At 39.3% G+C, this 15,747-nt stretch overlaps 1 protein-coding gene across 1 annotated transcript in view; it reads left to right on the top strand.

Moving 5' to 3' along the window:
- Positions 1–15,747, top strand: part of MSH4 (mutS homolog 4) — a 75,870-nt gene that overhangs the window by 2,940 nt on the left and 57,183 nt on the right. The window contains exons 3-4 of the mRNA XM_032217800.1: positions 10,817–10,980; positions 12,400–12,510. Of these exons, the coding sequence (XP_032073691.1) occupies positions 10,817–10,980; positions 12,400–12,510 (275 nt within the window). The remainder of the gene's footprint in view (positions 1–10,816; positions 10,981–12,399; positions 12,511–15,747) is intronic.

Below are 15,747 nucleotides of genomic sequence, written 5' to 3'. Positions count from 1 at the left end.
TTCAGTGACAATTCAAGTGACAGATAACTGGTTTTTTTCATTTATAACCGCTGCAGAATTTCCATGGTCATGTGATCAAAATTGAAATGCTTGGCAATTGGCATATATTTATGACAGTTGCAGAATCTAGGGTTCATGTAATCACATTTTGTGAACTTCTGACAAGCAAAGTCAAGGAGAAAGCCAGATTCACTTAACAAGCTTATTACTAACTTAACAACTGCAGTTATTCACTTAACAACTGTGGCAAGAAAAGTCTTAAAATGGGCAAAACTCACTTAACAACTGTCTTGCTTAGAGACAGAAATTTTGCGCTCAATTGAGGTCTGTTCAAAATATGGCACATTAGGAGGAAAAAAATAATTTTGCATATACCGTATTTTTCAGTGTATAAGATGCACCTTTTTGCCCATAAAAGAGCATGTAAATGTTGGTGTGTCTTATACACCGAATACAGCCATTTTTGGCATCCCAAAGCCCTGCCTCACATCCCATTTTTGCAAAAAACAGGCCATTTTTTTCAAAAATGCAGGCGTTTTTGCCTGCCCCCAGCAGCATTCTGCGGGCTTCAGCAGGGCCTGGGGGAAGCAAGAATGTTCCCCATTTTTGTGAAAAGCGGCCCATTTTCCGCTCGTTTTTTGAAAATACAGGGTCATTTTTGCCTTCCCCCATCCCTGCTGAAGCCTGCAGAGTGCTCCTGGGGGCTGGGAAGGGCAAAAGCCTTTTTTTCCTTATTTACATATTCAAAATTTTGGTGCGACTTATACACCTGTGCATCTTATAGTCCGAAAAATACGGTATGCTGATTTAGGTCTGAGCTAACTATGAGTAACCATAAAAGAGATCTTGGATTCATAGTGAATAGCTCATAATTTTAAAGTTAAATTCCATGGTATGGATCATAGGAAGAGAGTTGAAAATAAAAGCAAACAATATTGTAATGGCATACACATTTATTGTAGAACTGTATCTAGAATGCTGTGTCTGTTTGCCACATCTGCAAAGCAGTATTATAAAGATGGAAGACGTATAGGAGATAGCTGTCAAAATTGCCATGTGGATTGAACTCTTCTGTGAGAAAAAGCTATAACATTTGTGGGGGGAAATGTAACTGATGGAGTCAGTTGTGTAAAATAATGTATTATTTGGAGGGATCTCTTTCAAAAATGTGCTGAATGGAATGAGATTTAGAACAGGATCATTTTTTACACTTAACGACTGCTGCAGCATTTCCATGGTTATGTGATCATCTTTACCTTGTGCATTTGTTAAAATTTTAAAAAGTGGTGATAGTACTGACTTTGATGGCTTTAAAAGGGAATTGGATAATCTCATGGGGTACAAGCCTCTTACGTTAACTCCAGGTTTTTGAGGGGGAGTTGAGGAGGCAGCATATCATTTGCAGGGGAATAGTAGCTGGACAGGAGTGAACCAAAGGTGAACATGGCTTCTTTGAGACATCAATTTTGGTAGCAAAAGAGTAGGCTGCTGTTGCATAAGTCCAGCAAGGTAGCCAGAGCCACACCTTTCTTGTGTGCAGTCTCTGTTAGCATGGGAATAAATTTGTTCCTGTAGGCTTTTTTCAACTAAAGAACACACACACACCCCTCAATAGCACTTTATACAGGTATGTTTGTTAATTTTATGATACAGAAATATCAAAAATATCAGTTAAAAATAATGGGTGATTTTTCTACATCACATTAAGCCATTACTGGCCTAAGGCTTACTGAATAAGACATAATTAGCTAGGCCATTAATTCTAACTATGGCTAATATATTAAGCACTTTCAAGGTTCTGAGGTTCAAATAATCCCCATTCATTTAATGAAAATAGTTTAATGAATGTAAAAGAGAAAAATGGAAGAAATAGGCTAAATTTAAAATGACATTGCCAATTAGCATTGCCCAACTAGCATTTTTGCAGTGGGGTTTAGAAACAAAAGTTAAGAAAACAACAGGAAATAAAAACAGCAAAACTCCACAAGATTACTTTGGTATTTCAAAGACTGAGGAGAGTATAGAAAATCTAAGAAGAAAGCTAATAGGTACTTACAGTATAATGGTCATAAACAAAAGAAAGCATAAGGTACCATCTTGACATCTTAAGATTTTCTTACAAAACAAGGGACCCCTTGAATCACAAGGAACCACTGAGTGCATAGTCTATTAGAAAGTGTGTGCCCAATCAGTGTAAAGAGACCAAAACAACATCTGGCAACATTTCTCTTCTTGGCCTCTTAGGCATTGCCTGCATACCGAACTCACTTTAATGAATCCTTGAGTGCTGGTAAACTTTTCATTATTTAAAAGAATCATTTCCAAATGTATATAATAATACAAACATTTTGGAAACTTATTATACAGCCATCTGTAAACCTAATTTGCAAATCCAATGAGAATAGTTTTTTATTCTTCAGTCTTAAATCTATGTCAGATATACTCGCTTCCTTCAGCAGAATTATTTGGGATCAATACTTGTAATTGGCCTTGGTTAAAAAAAATGAAATTATGATTCATGAAGACTCCAATACCCACTACCAATGCTGCATTATTCTTGAGCAATGGTTTTCACAGACCCCATCAACATGGAAACTAGAAATGGCTTTATAAAGCAAGCTAAGCTTTGGGATCAAGGGCTTGATAGAATTATCAATATAACTGACCTTGGCTCCCTCTGATCTGAGCTGTAGAAGTTGCAGAGACTATTGTGTGATGAATAGTATTGACATTTTCTCTCTAATATTAACCTTAAAAAATCTGATCTTATGCTGGACAGGTTGTTGAATATATGGAGCATAGAACAATGAAGTAAATGCCTGAGTCCCAACCTACCAATAAACTAGTTCACATTTGTTCTTACTCCGTCAAGGATCAAATTATAGAAGATACAATTTATCTCTGTAATTTTAGATCTAATCTAAGATATTGCTAAGAAATTTCAGTTTAGCCAAGTGATTCGTTATAGATTTATGTTAAGCACAAAAATACAAGAATTCTTTCAGGGCTTTTTCAAAGTAGAAGATCAGTCAATGGTAGAGCAGGTTTAATGCATAACATTTTAAGCATCATTGAAAGTAATGGACTGACCAAGTCAAAATTGTAAGCACATGCCTGTGATGGAGCTGCAGATATGAATGGATTGTAATCTAGCATAACAACAAAAACTACATATTTCAACCATTCAGTGACTGATGCTATATTCTAAAAACAGATCATTTTTATAGCATATGATGTATGCTCTAAAGTTGCCCGGAGTTACGTTGAGATAAGATGGGTAGCCTATAAGTTTTATAAATAGATAAAAATCAATTGTTTTTACAATAATTTTTCATACATGATCAAATGGGCGGGGGGGTTGAACTAGATGACCTACAAGGCCCTTCCAACTCTGTTAATCTGTAAAGTATCTGTAAATCTGTAAATTATGGCATTCACTATTGTATGTATTACCGTGTTTTTCAGAAAATAAGACCGAGTCTTACTTTCTTTTAGACTTGAAAATAAGCACTTGGGCCTTTTTTTGAGGAGGTCTTACTTTTTTGAGATGCGGCAGGCCAGACTCCGTGAGCTGGACATGCCGTGGATGCACTGGAGCCTCCCGGGAGAAGAATGCACCGGAGCCCAAATGCTGGGCCTCACTGGACTCAGAAGCCTAGGATCCTGCAGGCATCCCAGGCACATAGAGGCCGCAAAAATCCCCAGGCTGTTTGCAACTTGAGCGATCTGTGCACAGGAGTAGCGGCATCACCTTGAGGTTTGTCATGGAATCTCTTGGAGCAGGACTCTGCAAGGCTTGATGTATCATTGCAATCATGAATGGCAGCACCTCCACAAGCTTCATCACACCGATGCAGCTGGGCATCCTGCTGTGAACGGCTGCGCCAGTGTGTCCAAACTCGCAGCAGTGCCGCCACTTGTGCACGCAATGGAACACAGTCCTTGCAGGGTCCTGCCCGAAGAGGCTGCACTAATGTGACAAACCTCACGGTAATGCCGCTGCTCACATGTGCAATGCTACAACAAGCCTTGCAGGGTCCTGGATACGCTGAAGATCTGGAATGGAGCCTTGTTCTCAATTTATGTTATGTGTTGTGTTGTGTGTTGTTGTGTTGTGTTGTGTTATGTTAAATCCTTCCATTCCCCACCATCCAGTCAGAGCTGAAGAAGCTTCTTGGATGAGAAGTGAAACATCTTCAAAGAAAAACAAGAAAGTCCAAAAACACCCTTGATACTAACTTGTTGCAGGTGAATTCTGCAAGAGGCAGCAGTTAAGCTCAGTTGTCCTATTTTAAGAGACATACCATCTTAAGTATTGGTCGAATAATTTGTCACTCATTTTGACTACCTTTCGTAGGTCAGAAGAGCCAAAGATGACATTAATTTGAATGTCTAATAGTGGTTTAGAAAAAATTGTGTTGTTCAGCCAATGAAAAGTTCTTGCCAGGAATAAACACAGTCACTTTGCTATGTTTTGCTCAGTGACAGGCACAGCAGGACGAAACATAGCCCTGGACATCTGTTCTCACTCTTAGCCACTCAAAGTCTCTTGACAAACCTAAAGTAAGGTTTTAATTCTCCCATGTATAGTAATTCTATTGTCATGGCATGGTTGCAATATTTCTTCTATTATAGGAAGGGGAGCATATGAATTGCTGCTGTAATGCAACTATCTGTCATTCATAGAGAAAAGGTATGAATCAGTCGGGGGGAGGGGGGACTCATAGAAGTTATCCATCCAAGCCCTGGTATTAAGACATTGTACTCAGATCAGGAAATAGGCATCCCAAAGATTATAGGAATACTACTTTACTGTAAGGTATAATAAAAGGACGTTGAATAGCCATAAATGAAAATGATCTGGTTTTGAATGTTAATAAAACAAAGGAGATCATTGCTGATTTTAGAAAGAGCTGGCATAGTCATACTCCACTTTGTATCAAGGCTGCAGCTGTGAAGGTGGTCAATAGCATTAAGTGTCTGGGAGTGTAGAAAACTGATAATCTGGTCTCTTCATACGTTACCTTTAGTGAAGCATGCAAAACTAGTGTTTGCATTTCCTGTGTCAGATGAGGAGAGCACATGTTTCTCCTTCTGTCCTGGCCACTTTTTACAAAGGCACTATAGAGACCATTTTAACAAATTGTATCACTGTTCGCTTTGGTGTTTTTGGTCACCAAGGGCCGCAGTGGCTCAATGGCTAAGATGCTGATATTGTCGATCAGAAAGGTTAGCAGTTCAGTTGTTCGAATCCCTAGCACCGCGTAACAGAGTAAGCTCCTGTTACTTCTCCCAGCTTCTGCCAATCTAGCAATTCGAAAGCATGTAAAAATGCAAGTAGAAAAATAGGAACTGCTTTTGGTGGGAAGGTAACAGCATTCTGTGCACCTTTGGTGTTTAGTCATGCTGGCCGCATGACCACAGAGTCATTTTCGGACAGTGCTGGCTCATCAGCTTTGAAACAGAGATGAGGACTGTCCCCTAGAGTTGGAAGCGACTAGCACATATGTGCGAGGGGAACCTTTACCTTTACCTTGCTTTGGTGGCAGTAGTGCCTCAGATAGAAGGGTAATATAGAGAGTTGTAACGACAGCTGAGAAGATTATAGAAAGCTCGCTTCCCATTATTCTGCTTATAAGCACTTAGAGTTTGAAGCATTGTTAGAGACCCCACACACTCACTTCACAGTTTGTTTCTATTGCTCCACTCTGGGAGCAGGACTACTAGATTCTGTAACAGCTTTGTTCCTTATGTCAGTCATCTTGTAAATTTGCAGGATTCTTTTTTCCCCACCGTGATTATGCATACATTTGAACTAGACTGTGATGTTTCTGAGTAATATGTGTATGTGTATTTGGGTAGGTATATGTATAATGGTTATCTTTAGAGAGCTGAATGCAACAAAATTTCATTTTAATATTTATCTATGAGTGTATATTTAAAGTGACAATAAAGTTCTATTCTATTTCTTTTAGACCCCTGTTCATAGCAAATAGCATCATGGCAGATTCTTTGTTTTCTTCCCCCTCACAGCTCCTTTCACAGGACTGGGTTCTGTTTAGTTCTTCCTAAACTGTTCATTCAAGGTTATCTCTGTGCTCCTCTATAATATGATACCTTAGTAGAAAATTATGCTGAAGGCAGTATTATTAATAAGATAGTCAGCATTCCTCTGAAGCTCTTGTAGTATTTCATTTTACATCAGAGATACTAACAAAGATCTTCATTCTCATGGGAAAGAGAAATTGGTTAATAAATCAAGAAATGTGAATGGAGTAATTCCAGTTTGTATTTTTGATCAAACTCTTTTGATCACACTCAAACTACTGCAAAAGAGAAATGAAAAACACAAAACAGGCTCTAAACTTTTATATTACAATCCTATTCAAAATTGTTACATGACCACCAACTGACCTAAGCAAACCTATAGAGCTTTTCAATAAATTGCAAGATGCCAGAGATCAATATAGTCCAGGATTGTGCTTTGGCAATGGCCCAGTCCTGGGAATGTATCTCTGAAATGTCAAAATTCATGGGTATCGTGGGTGAAGAAGGCCTCCTTTGTGAGGATCAAATACCAACACCTGCAGAGAACATATACTGTACATCAGTGGGCATAGCCTTTTCTGCTTAGTTTTTTAATATTATACTCTATAGCCATTAACCATGATATCAGCAACTGATGTCACTATCTTGTATTTATATATCTGGAAAACTTAAGAAATACAGTCATGACATTGGATACACTTCCATGAAAATTGCTCTCATTCAGATCATCTGATACTGCTTTAAAAATCATAAATAAAGGAAATGGTATAATGTCTTTGCATAGAAAACCATACTCGGTCATCAAATATTATTGAAGTTTGCCCTGAAAGTCTAATTTTTAAAAAAAGCATACCTGTTACATTGGCAGCTGCAGATAGGTAATTCTTTAAACTTAAAACTGTAGAAAACAACACAAGCAACATACCACAAAAATAAGAATAAGCTGGTTGGTGCTCTCAATTGATAATGAGAATGCCAGAAAATGGGACACTTTGAAGATATTGTGTTTGCAGAGTAAAAGACATATCAGAAAAAAACTATGTAACCCTCCACTCTCTACTTGCAAACAACAAGAATAATGTTGCTGGGCCCTGGTTACTGACAGATATGGTTTGTACAAAGTTGTGTTGTATCCAAGACCACACAACATTCATATGCAATGTGGATGCTTTGACTAGCAAACCATTGACTTGCCTGCAGAGAAAGCAACCTCTCACTGTTGCGGTTTCTAATTTATCAAGATTTGACTTGACTGACATGATGTTTTATTTACTATTATTGTACTCGGAGCATGCTGAGTCTCAGGTTTGCATTTAATTTTTTTTTAAAACCATTTGATTTTGGTGTACTGCTGAGCTTTGTATTGTTTATGATTGCGTTCTGTACATTTGTTCACCACTCTATGATTTAAATTGCATAGCATGATGATCTCATTTTGCTTTCTTCGCCAAGAGCCCATTTCAGCCTAGCTGCAGCCAACTTAAACTGAATTCCCTTGTTAAAACATTGATAATATCAGTGTTCCCAAAAAGTTGCTGAACAATCTGATGACCCTCAAATATGCTAAACTATAATTTACTGATTGTTATTTAATCTAGTAGATGGTTGTAATAATTGGTCCAAACTGTTCTTGCTATAATATGTTTGGCCAACATAGCAATGTCAGTAGCATGGAGAAGGATGTTAAGCAATCATAAATTATGCCCATGGAGTTTATAAATTCCTGTTTAAAAATACATTTTTAAATAATAGGAAAAACTCCTTATTTCCTGTTATTTCAAACAATTAGCAAGCATATGTTCAACACCTCGAGATAATTTACAGGAACCTAAATATATTAATAATTTGCATGGCTTTTGATGTATTTGATGATTGTTTTATTTTTCTTCTTTTATGTAGTTGTTTAACTGGACAGCAGAGGGCAGTATAAAGTTACATTAGAATTTTAAAATTATTTTTATTGAAAGAGCTAGAAATATGATGTTAGTTATGGTATAAAAGAACTATAGTTGAATAGCACCTGCAGGAGAGGAGAACATTTTGAAATAAAGTAGTTTATGTTGGGATTCCAGTCAGTGTTTCTGAACTAAAATGTTAGAGACTTCTCAGATACATAATCCTGAAAATAGTAGGTTTTGTTTATGCTATTCCAAATATAATTTGTACAAATTCTATGTTCAGATTCAACAAATACCTATATAGAATTATAGATATGAAAAGTGTTATTCAGTTTATCAAATCCAATTACTGCTCAATACAGGAATATAACTTAAAATATTCCAGATTGTTTACAGTTTAGCCTTGCTTAATATTATGGCAGCCAGCCCACATTTAATTTTGCAAATAAGCATAACATGAGTACTTTTACAGAGACTTTGTTGACTTACATGTTATTATATATTACTTCCAGAATTTTCCCCAAATCTATCAAGAAAGCTATAATCCATTAAGGAAGACAAAATAAGAAATGGATGAGATTAGTCTTCCAAGATGGTAACAGGATGATCTCTTTATGATTTTTATTTAGATGTCAGCATGACTACCTTAGGGACACGGTGGCTCACTGACTAAGACGCTGAGCTTGTCTATCAGAAAGGTTGGCAGTTCGAATCCCTAGCGCCACGTAATGAAGTGAGCTCCCGTTACTTGTCCCAGCTTCTGCCAACCTAGCAGTTTCAAAGCATTTAAAAATGCAAGTATAAAAAATAGGAACCAACTTTGGTGGGAAGGTAACAACGTTCCATGCGTCTTCTTGGTTTAGTCATGCTGGCCATAAGACCATGGAGACGTCTTTGGACAGCGCTGGCTCTTTGGCTTTGAAACGGAGATGAGCACCGCCCCCTAGAGTGTGAGGGGAACCTTATACCTTTACCTTTAAGGTAGGTATAATTTACCTACCTTAATATATAGATGTCAGAGAGATTACCCTAAACTTGATTCTTTAGGATCTCGATGCAGGGAACACTCAGGAGGCAGTTAGAGTCGAAACTTCACAAATGTTTCTTGGACATACCTTAAAACATCTAACAGAATTGTAAATACATTTTTTAAAATTGTTTTAAGGTTTTGTATTGTACTTTAATGTTGTGATGGTAAGCCACCTAGAGTCGCCTCAGTGAGATGGGTGATATAGAAGTTTATAATGTAATAATAATAATAATTAAAAAAACATAATTAAAGCCATTAATACATGGGCAGTTCCAGTGATATGCTACTCAGCTGGAATCATCCACTGAACTTGATTCAGAAAGATGCAACTAAAGGAACAATACCTGAAAACTACAGACCAATAACATGCTTAGTAAAGGGATTATTGATGTCTACCTTGAAAGCAGTACTGGAACTCTCAAAGGTTTGCTGTGCAAGATTTGTGATGTGCTTTTATTGCTATATCAAGGTGGTTCAGTATATGAAATAACAGGTTAATGCAATTAGTAAGTGAATAGATTTCTACAGTTCCATTTGCCAACCTCTTTGCAAGGTACACCAATAGGGAACGGATTTCAATAAATGAGTGGGATGCTATCATTTCTTTTTCTCCCGATTCTGCGATGGGAACATTTCCACATGAAGATAATATTTAATTAGCCAAGAACAATCCAGTTTGCTTCCATTTAGTCCTTCTCTTTAGGCACAGCTAGGTAATTATATGTATTATGTGCAAAATGAATAGGTGTGAATTGAACATATTTTACTAACATTAATTTTCATGTTAGAGATAGTCTGAGTTATAAAACAATTATAATTACACAAAAGAAGTTTCTGAAACCTGTAATATGGTATTTTTAAGCAAATGGAAATGTTTACATTTAAATCCCATTTGAAAGAAAAGAAACCTCAAGAAAAATATCTCAAACGATTGTGTCCTAACGATTGAAGCAACATAAACTCACAATTAAATTGCAAGACCCAAACACTGACCTAGCAAAGGCTGTGAAAGGAATTGACAGGAAGTTAATAGCTCAATTTAAAGAACAATGTTTAAAGAGTACTGGAAAAATAAGTGATGATGTGTGTTATTTAAAAAACATACTCTAATTCTGCACAGTAACTCAGAAAGCAACAACATGAATATAATTATATTTTGGGGATGCATTTGTTTTCCATAAACCGATAATAGTCTGATGAAGACAAGGATGTTCCAGACATAAAAACTGCATTCTACCAATGAGAGGAAAAAGCACACCCCCCAAAAAGTGTAAATTTAAACTTGAAATATTAAATGTAAATTTAGACCTAAAGCACTAAATTTTATAATATAATCCCTCAAGGAAAATCAGAGTTCATATTCAGTTGTTTCCTAGTTGTTTATTTGTTCAATGCTGAAAAATATAGTTGATTTTTTAAAATCAACTTACAATTTGATACATTGATTATTTTGCATTTGCCTACTGGTATTTTTGTCTATTATGCCAATTTTTTAAGAGTTCTGGTGATTGTAGGATAATTATTTTAAATACCAGTGACAATCACCAACTGCCACTCATAGATGCCATCCATTTTGTAGGAATGGTCCTTGGTGTTCTCTGAGCTTGGTTGTTTTCTTGCAGACATTTCAGTATCCAAACTAAGTAACATCCTAAGTGCTAGGTGCTGCTAGATGGTGATACTGATGGTATTACCTGCTTTGGGTAATGAAATATCTGTAAGAAAACAACCAAGCTCAGAGAGAATCAACGATCCCTCATTTCAGCTCTGAGCTACAAATATTCTCCTTTATTGATTTTTGTAAAACTTTCAGTCAGTGCTCTAAATGTATCTTTCACAGTTACATCATCTTCAGCAGTCTCCACTCACAGTATTGCATCAGTTATCGTGGCTGTAATAGAAGGGAGAGGATTTGCTAGAGGTGAAGTGGGAATGGCCAGTATTGACCTAAAAAATCCAGAAGTAGTACTATCTCAGTTTGCTGATAATACAACATATACCAAGGTAAAATCTGAATACTGTAATCTTCTTTGTGATATAAACAGCTAAGATATTTGCACTGAATCAGCAGAATTATGTATAGCCATTGTTTTGGCCAATTGCATTAGTATTCTAAATTTTTCTGATTGCTTTTTATTGACATTAGAATTGAACTTGCAAAATCATTATAAAACCGCATGTGCCAAATCCAAATAAACATATTGTTATATATAACAGTTTATGGTTTATATATAACAATAAATCATAGTTGTAGAAAATAGTGCTTCAATAGCACCTACTCATCCAACAAGATCTGGTAGAAAGGGCTCCCTCCATATTCCTTTATTCAGGAAAGACCATTTACAGAGACCACAAAATTATTCTCCCCAATTGCTGTACCCTTTCTATATAACAGCTTCTTCCCAGTTATCTGAATTGCCCCTACAACTGTCTAGGGTGGCCATTATAACATGGTTAATATACCATCCAGCTTTGAAAGCCTGAATCTGTGAACTTATCTCTGGCCGTGAAAGATTTATTTTAGTTAAAGAAAATGGTAGTTAATATGATCAATGTTATATGTGTTGGTTATGATATCAATTAAATGTTTTGATTTTTTAATTGCAATGTTTTAATGGGATTCATTAAAACTCATTAATGGGAGGTAGGATCTATGTCACTCATAGCTCTTGGAATCGTCTATGAACCAAGAAAGAAAGAAAGAATGAGAACATTTGGTGTTTCAGGCACTATGGAAATTTATCAGGCTGAGACCAACAATGAATGAAACCAGAGTCCATTGTGTATTGAAAGAGAACCCAATAGTAGCCTCTAGAAAGCTTGGAGAGAAAGACAGTGGTAACAGCATTCTGGCATGAAGGGTTGAGATCTCCCATTGCTTGAAATCTACAGTCCAGAGCAAGAGAGCTTTATTCTCCAATTGATGGATGGGACTAGATTTCTTTTTTTGTTGTTTGTATCAGAAATAAGCAAAATTTATGGAAGGCATATTTACTACAGTACTGCCTGACAGAGAATGCTGAAACATTGATCTGTGGTTATAGCCAATGGGAGCACAACAACTACATTTTATAAACAGTTTTGGTAGAACATGGAAATGTTCTCTTCACATAGAAATCTTTGCTGTTGCTTTCTTCTAAAATAATTGTTAAAGCCTGCTGAGCATTTGGTGATAGGCCAAAGTTGGCTGGATGTTCCCATATGTTTAAGAAAAACAGAGTTTAAATACATGTAATTGTCTCAGTCTTTCCTGTATATATAGTCTTTCCTGTATATATTGCCTCTAATATCTGTTAGGTGCAGAAATGTGTTTATTTTTCTGGCATTATATGAGTAAATACAATATTTTTTAAAATAAAGCTATGTGTTCTGAACATTATTCAAACAGACCTTTTAAACTAAACTGTCTTGTACATTTTCTAGGTTATCACCAAACTCAGAATTTTAACACCCTTAGAAATAATAATGTCAAATACTGCCTGTGATTCAGGAAATGCAACAAAACTGTACGCTTTGATAGCAGAAAATTTCAAGGTATGTTTAAAATGCCTTACTAGTTTATTTTTAAACATTATACTGTAGTTATTTCCCAATTTTATAGAGCCTTTGGTTAGCCTTTGGCACTCCGGCTGGAAGGCAGAAAGTAGAATTCACTATCCATTTATCCTTTCATCACACCATGTGAAAATATATAAATAAATGTATCTCAAGGAAAGAAATTCTATATTAGTTTGGATACATCTGCACTTGCATCTAGTTTTCTGTGGTTGAAGTCCTTTCTCTGATTTAGAAAGACAAGTTTGATAATCTTATGGCCCTTGAAATAACTTTCCAAGGGCCATAATATAATATTGACTCTGTGTGAATAGAAATAAAATTATAATCAAATGGCTAGGCGTAATAAACATGAAATTCCCTTTTCTCTTAATCATTTATCTATGATCAATACAGATCAATACTTTTATTTGGGATTATATCCTAGATAATAAATGTTTCACAAACATACCAGTGGTGGGTTTCAATTATTTTTACTGCCTATTCTGTGGGCATGGCCTGTTTTATGGGCTTGGCAATCATGTGAGTGGGTGGGCATGGCCAACTTGTAAAATGTAGTGAAACTCACTTAACAACGCTCTTGCTTAGATGTTGGCTCAGAAACTCTGGCATTTGAAGTGCACAAGTCTTAAAGCTGTCAAGTTACAAGATCCTTGCACCCCTAACCCTTTAGAAAAAACCCTCAGGGGTGTTCAAACTTGACAGCTTAAGATTTGTGGACTTCAACTCCCAGAATTTCTCCTCCAGTCATGTTGGCTCAGGAACTCTGGCATTTGAAGTGCGCAACCTCCCCTTCAACCTCCCACCTGTGGAGGATGCTCAGTGGTCCTCCTGGAGTGACAGCTGAGCGGCACATTCCCCACCCTCCGAATAGCATGTAGGCTGAGGAAAGTGAGAGGGGAGAGTGGAGCTACTCTTTTTTTCCGCTTCTCGGCCCGAAACAAAGTGGTGTCGAGGAAGGAGTCTCTGGTGGCTGCAGCAGAAGCAAAAGCTGTGGTGGCAACAGCTGAAACAGAGTCCCAGGCAGTCAGTTGTGGCTCTCCCTTCCCTGAGCATGTACCGTTGCTGCTGCTGCCGCTTTTAGTGAATCTGGGTTGACGGTGATGGCAAGAAGCAGCTGCCAGCAATGCTCTCAGCGATAGCAAGAGCCCCGCCGCTGAGCCGGATTCACCAAAAGCGGCACCAGAAGCACAGGAACGTGCTCAGGGAAGGGAGAGCTGGAACTGACTGCCTGGGACTGCTTCAGCCGCCACTACCACTTCTGCTGCAGCCACCAGGCACTCCTTCCTCGACGCCACTTTGTTTCTGTCCGAGAAGCGACACCTCTGAGGGGTTTTCCCCAGATGGCACCTGAGGGTGCCTTGCTGCGGCTCTTGGAGGAAGGAGGCAGGGATGCTGGCCTGTGCTCCCCCCTCACCACTTTCCTGGCCAGCCACCCAGCTAAGCAGCCGGTGGGCCGCAGTGGGTAAGGGAAGCGAGCTCTGACCAGCATCCCTGCCTCCTTCCTCCGTGAGCGCGGCCGGGAAGAAATCAGGGGGACAGAACCAAGCACAGGGTCTTCTTCCAACAGCAGAGGAAGGAAGAGGAGCTGTGGCTTTGGCTGCTCTTCGACAGCCACCTGGCTTGCTGTGGGGTGGTGGGGAGAAATCAGGGAGAGAGAATGAAGCAGCGGGGCCTTCTTCCAACAGCCGAAGCCTCCGCTCCGCTTCCTTCTTTGGCTGTTGGAAGAAGTCCCTGTGCATCATTCTCTTTGAGAGTCACCTGGCTTGCAGTGGGGTGGTGGGGAGTAATCAGGGGAAGAGAACGAAGCGGGGGGAGGGATTTTTCAGATGACCCCAGGCCAGAGTAGCGTTGCAGCCTGATCCAGCCTAGGCTAATAAGTTCCCCCCCCCCCCAGCTTCCTTCTCTTTGAGAAGCGATTTGCAAAGTCCCGGCTTTGCAAGCCGCTTGTCAAAAAGAACAAAGTGCAGGCTTCTTCAACAGCCAAATCCTCCACTCCTGTTCCTTCCTTGGCTGTTGGAAGAAGCCCGTGCGTGCTTCCTTCTCTTTCACAGCCGCCTCGCTTCTAATGGAGTTGGGAGAAATCCATGCATTAGAGGGAAGAGAAGGCCGAGCTTCTGCTAAGGACTGCCTTTCCTCCCTCTCTAATACATAGATTTCTCTGCACCCCATTGGAAATTAGGCGGCTGTCAAAGAGAAGGAAGGAGAGAGGGAGAGAGAGAGAGAGAGAGAGAGAGAGAGAGAGAACGGCAATCCGGCGGGGGGAGCGAGCAGAGGGGCAGGACCATACAGTTCAGGGCCTCCGGGGCGGCGGTACGCAAACGGACACCCAATTTCCGTCACTGGTACGCGTGTACCAGAGTGTACCGGTCAAAACCCACCTCTGAAACATACTGACCTTGCACTGAAGAACAAGACATTTTAATTTCATAGGTCACCTTCCTTTCCTTTTTTGATTTTCATTATAAAATGAAAAGAAACAATATCAAGTAGTGGCCTATTTTTCCAGTGATGACCAAATCATAATGTCCTAGTGCCGGGATGGCGAACCTATGACATGCATGCCACAGGTGGCACACGGAGCCATTTGTCAGGGCATGTGAGGCGTTGCCCCGTCAGCTGGTCCGCGCACATGCTAGTTCAGCCTTTTTAAAGCCATTTTTCACCCTCCCCAGGCTCCAGATTCTTTATAGGAGGCTGGGAAGAGCTAAAACAGCCCCCCCCCAAGAGGCTTCAGGAGCTTTCCTGAAGCCTACGGAGCGTAAAAAAATGGCCTTCCGGTTTGCTCGTAGGGCGGGTTTAAGTCCTCCGGAGTTTTCAGGGGCCTTCTGGAGGCTTCCCTGAACGCTCCAGAGGGCTAAAATCGGCCCTACAAGCAACCCGGAAGTGACTTCTAGTTTGCTCGTAGGATCATTTTTTGCCCTCTGGAGGCTTCAGGGAAGCTCCTGGAGCCTCTGGAAGGCCCCTGGGGGGTGGGGGAGGCCGTTCCCCCCCCCCCCGGCTCCTATAAAGCCTCTGGAGCCTGGGGATAGCGAAAAAAAGCATGCAAAAAATGGGGTGGGGAGCACCTGTCATGTGCGCAGGCACGCTGGGGGTACACACATTGCATTATGGGTGTGGCACGTCCGCGCACGACCCTGCGCTGCCCCCACTTATGGCACGCGAGCCAAAAAAGGTTCGCCATCGCTGTCCTAGTGTCTCTCCACTCTATTATTT

The sequence above is a fragment of the Thamnophis elegans genome, chromosome 5 (genome assembly GCF_009769535.1).
Source record: "Thamnophis elegans isolate rThaEle1 chromosome 5, rThaEle1.pri, whole genome shotgun sequence".
NCBI classification, from domain to species: Eukaryota; Metazoa; Chordata; class Lepidosauria; order Squamata; family Colubridae; genus Thamnophis; species Thamnophis elegans.
Note: the sequence above shows the minus strand (reverse complement) of the source record. Positions and strands in the feature narration are given on the sequence as shown.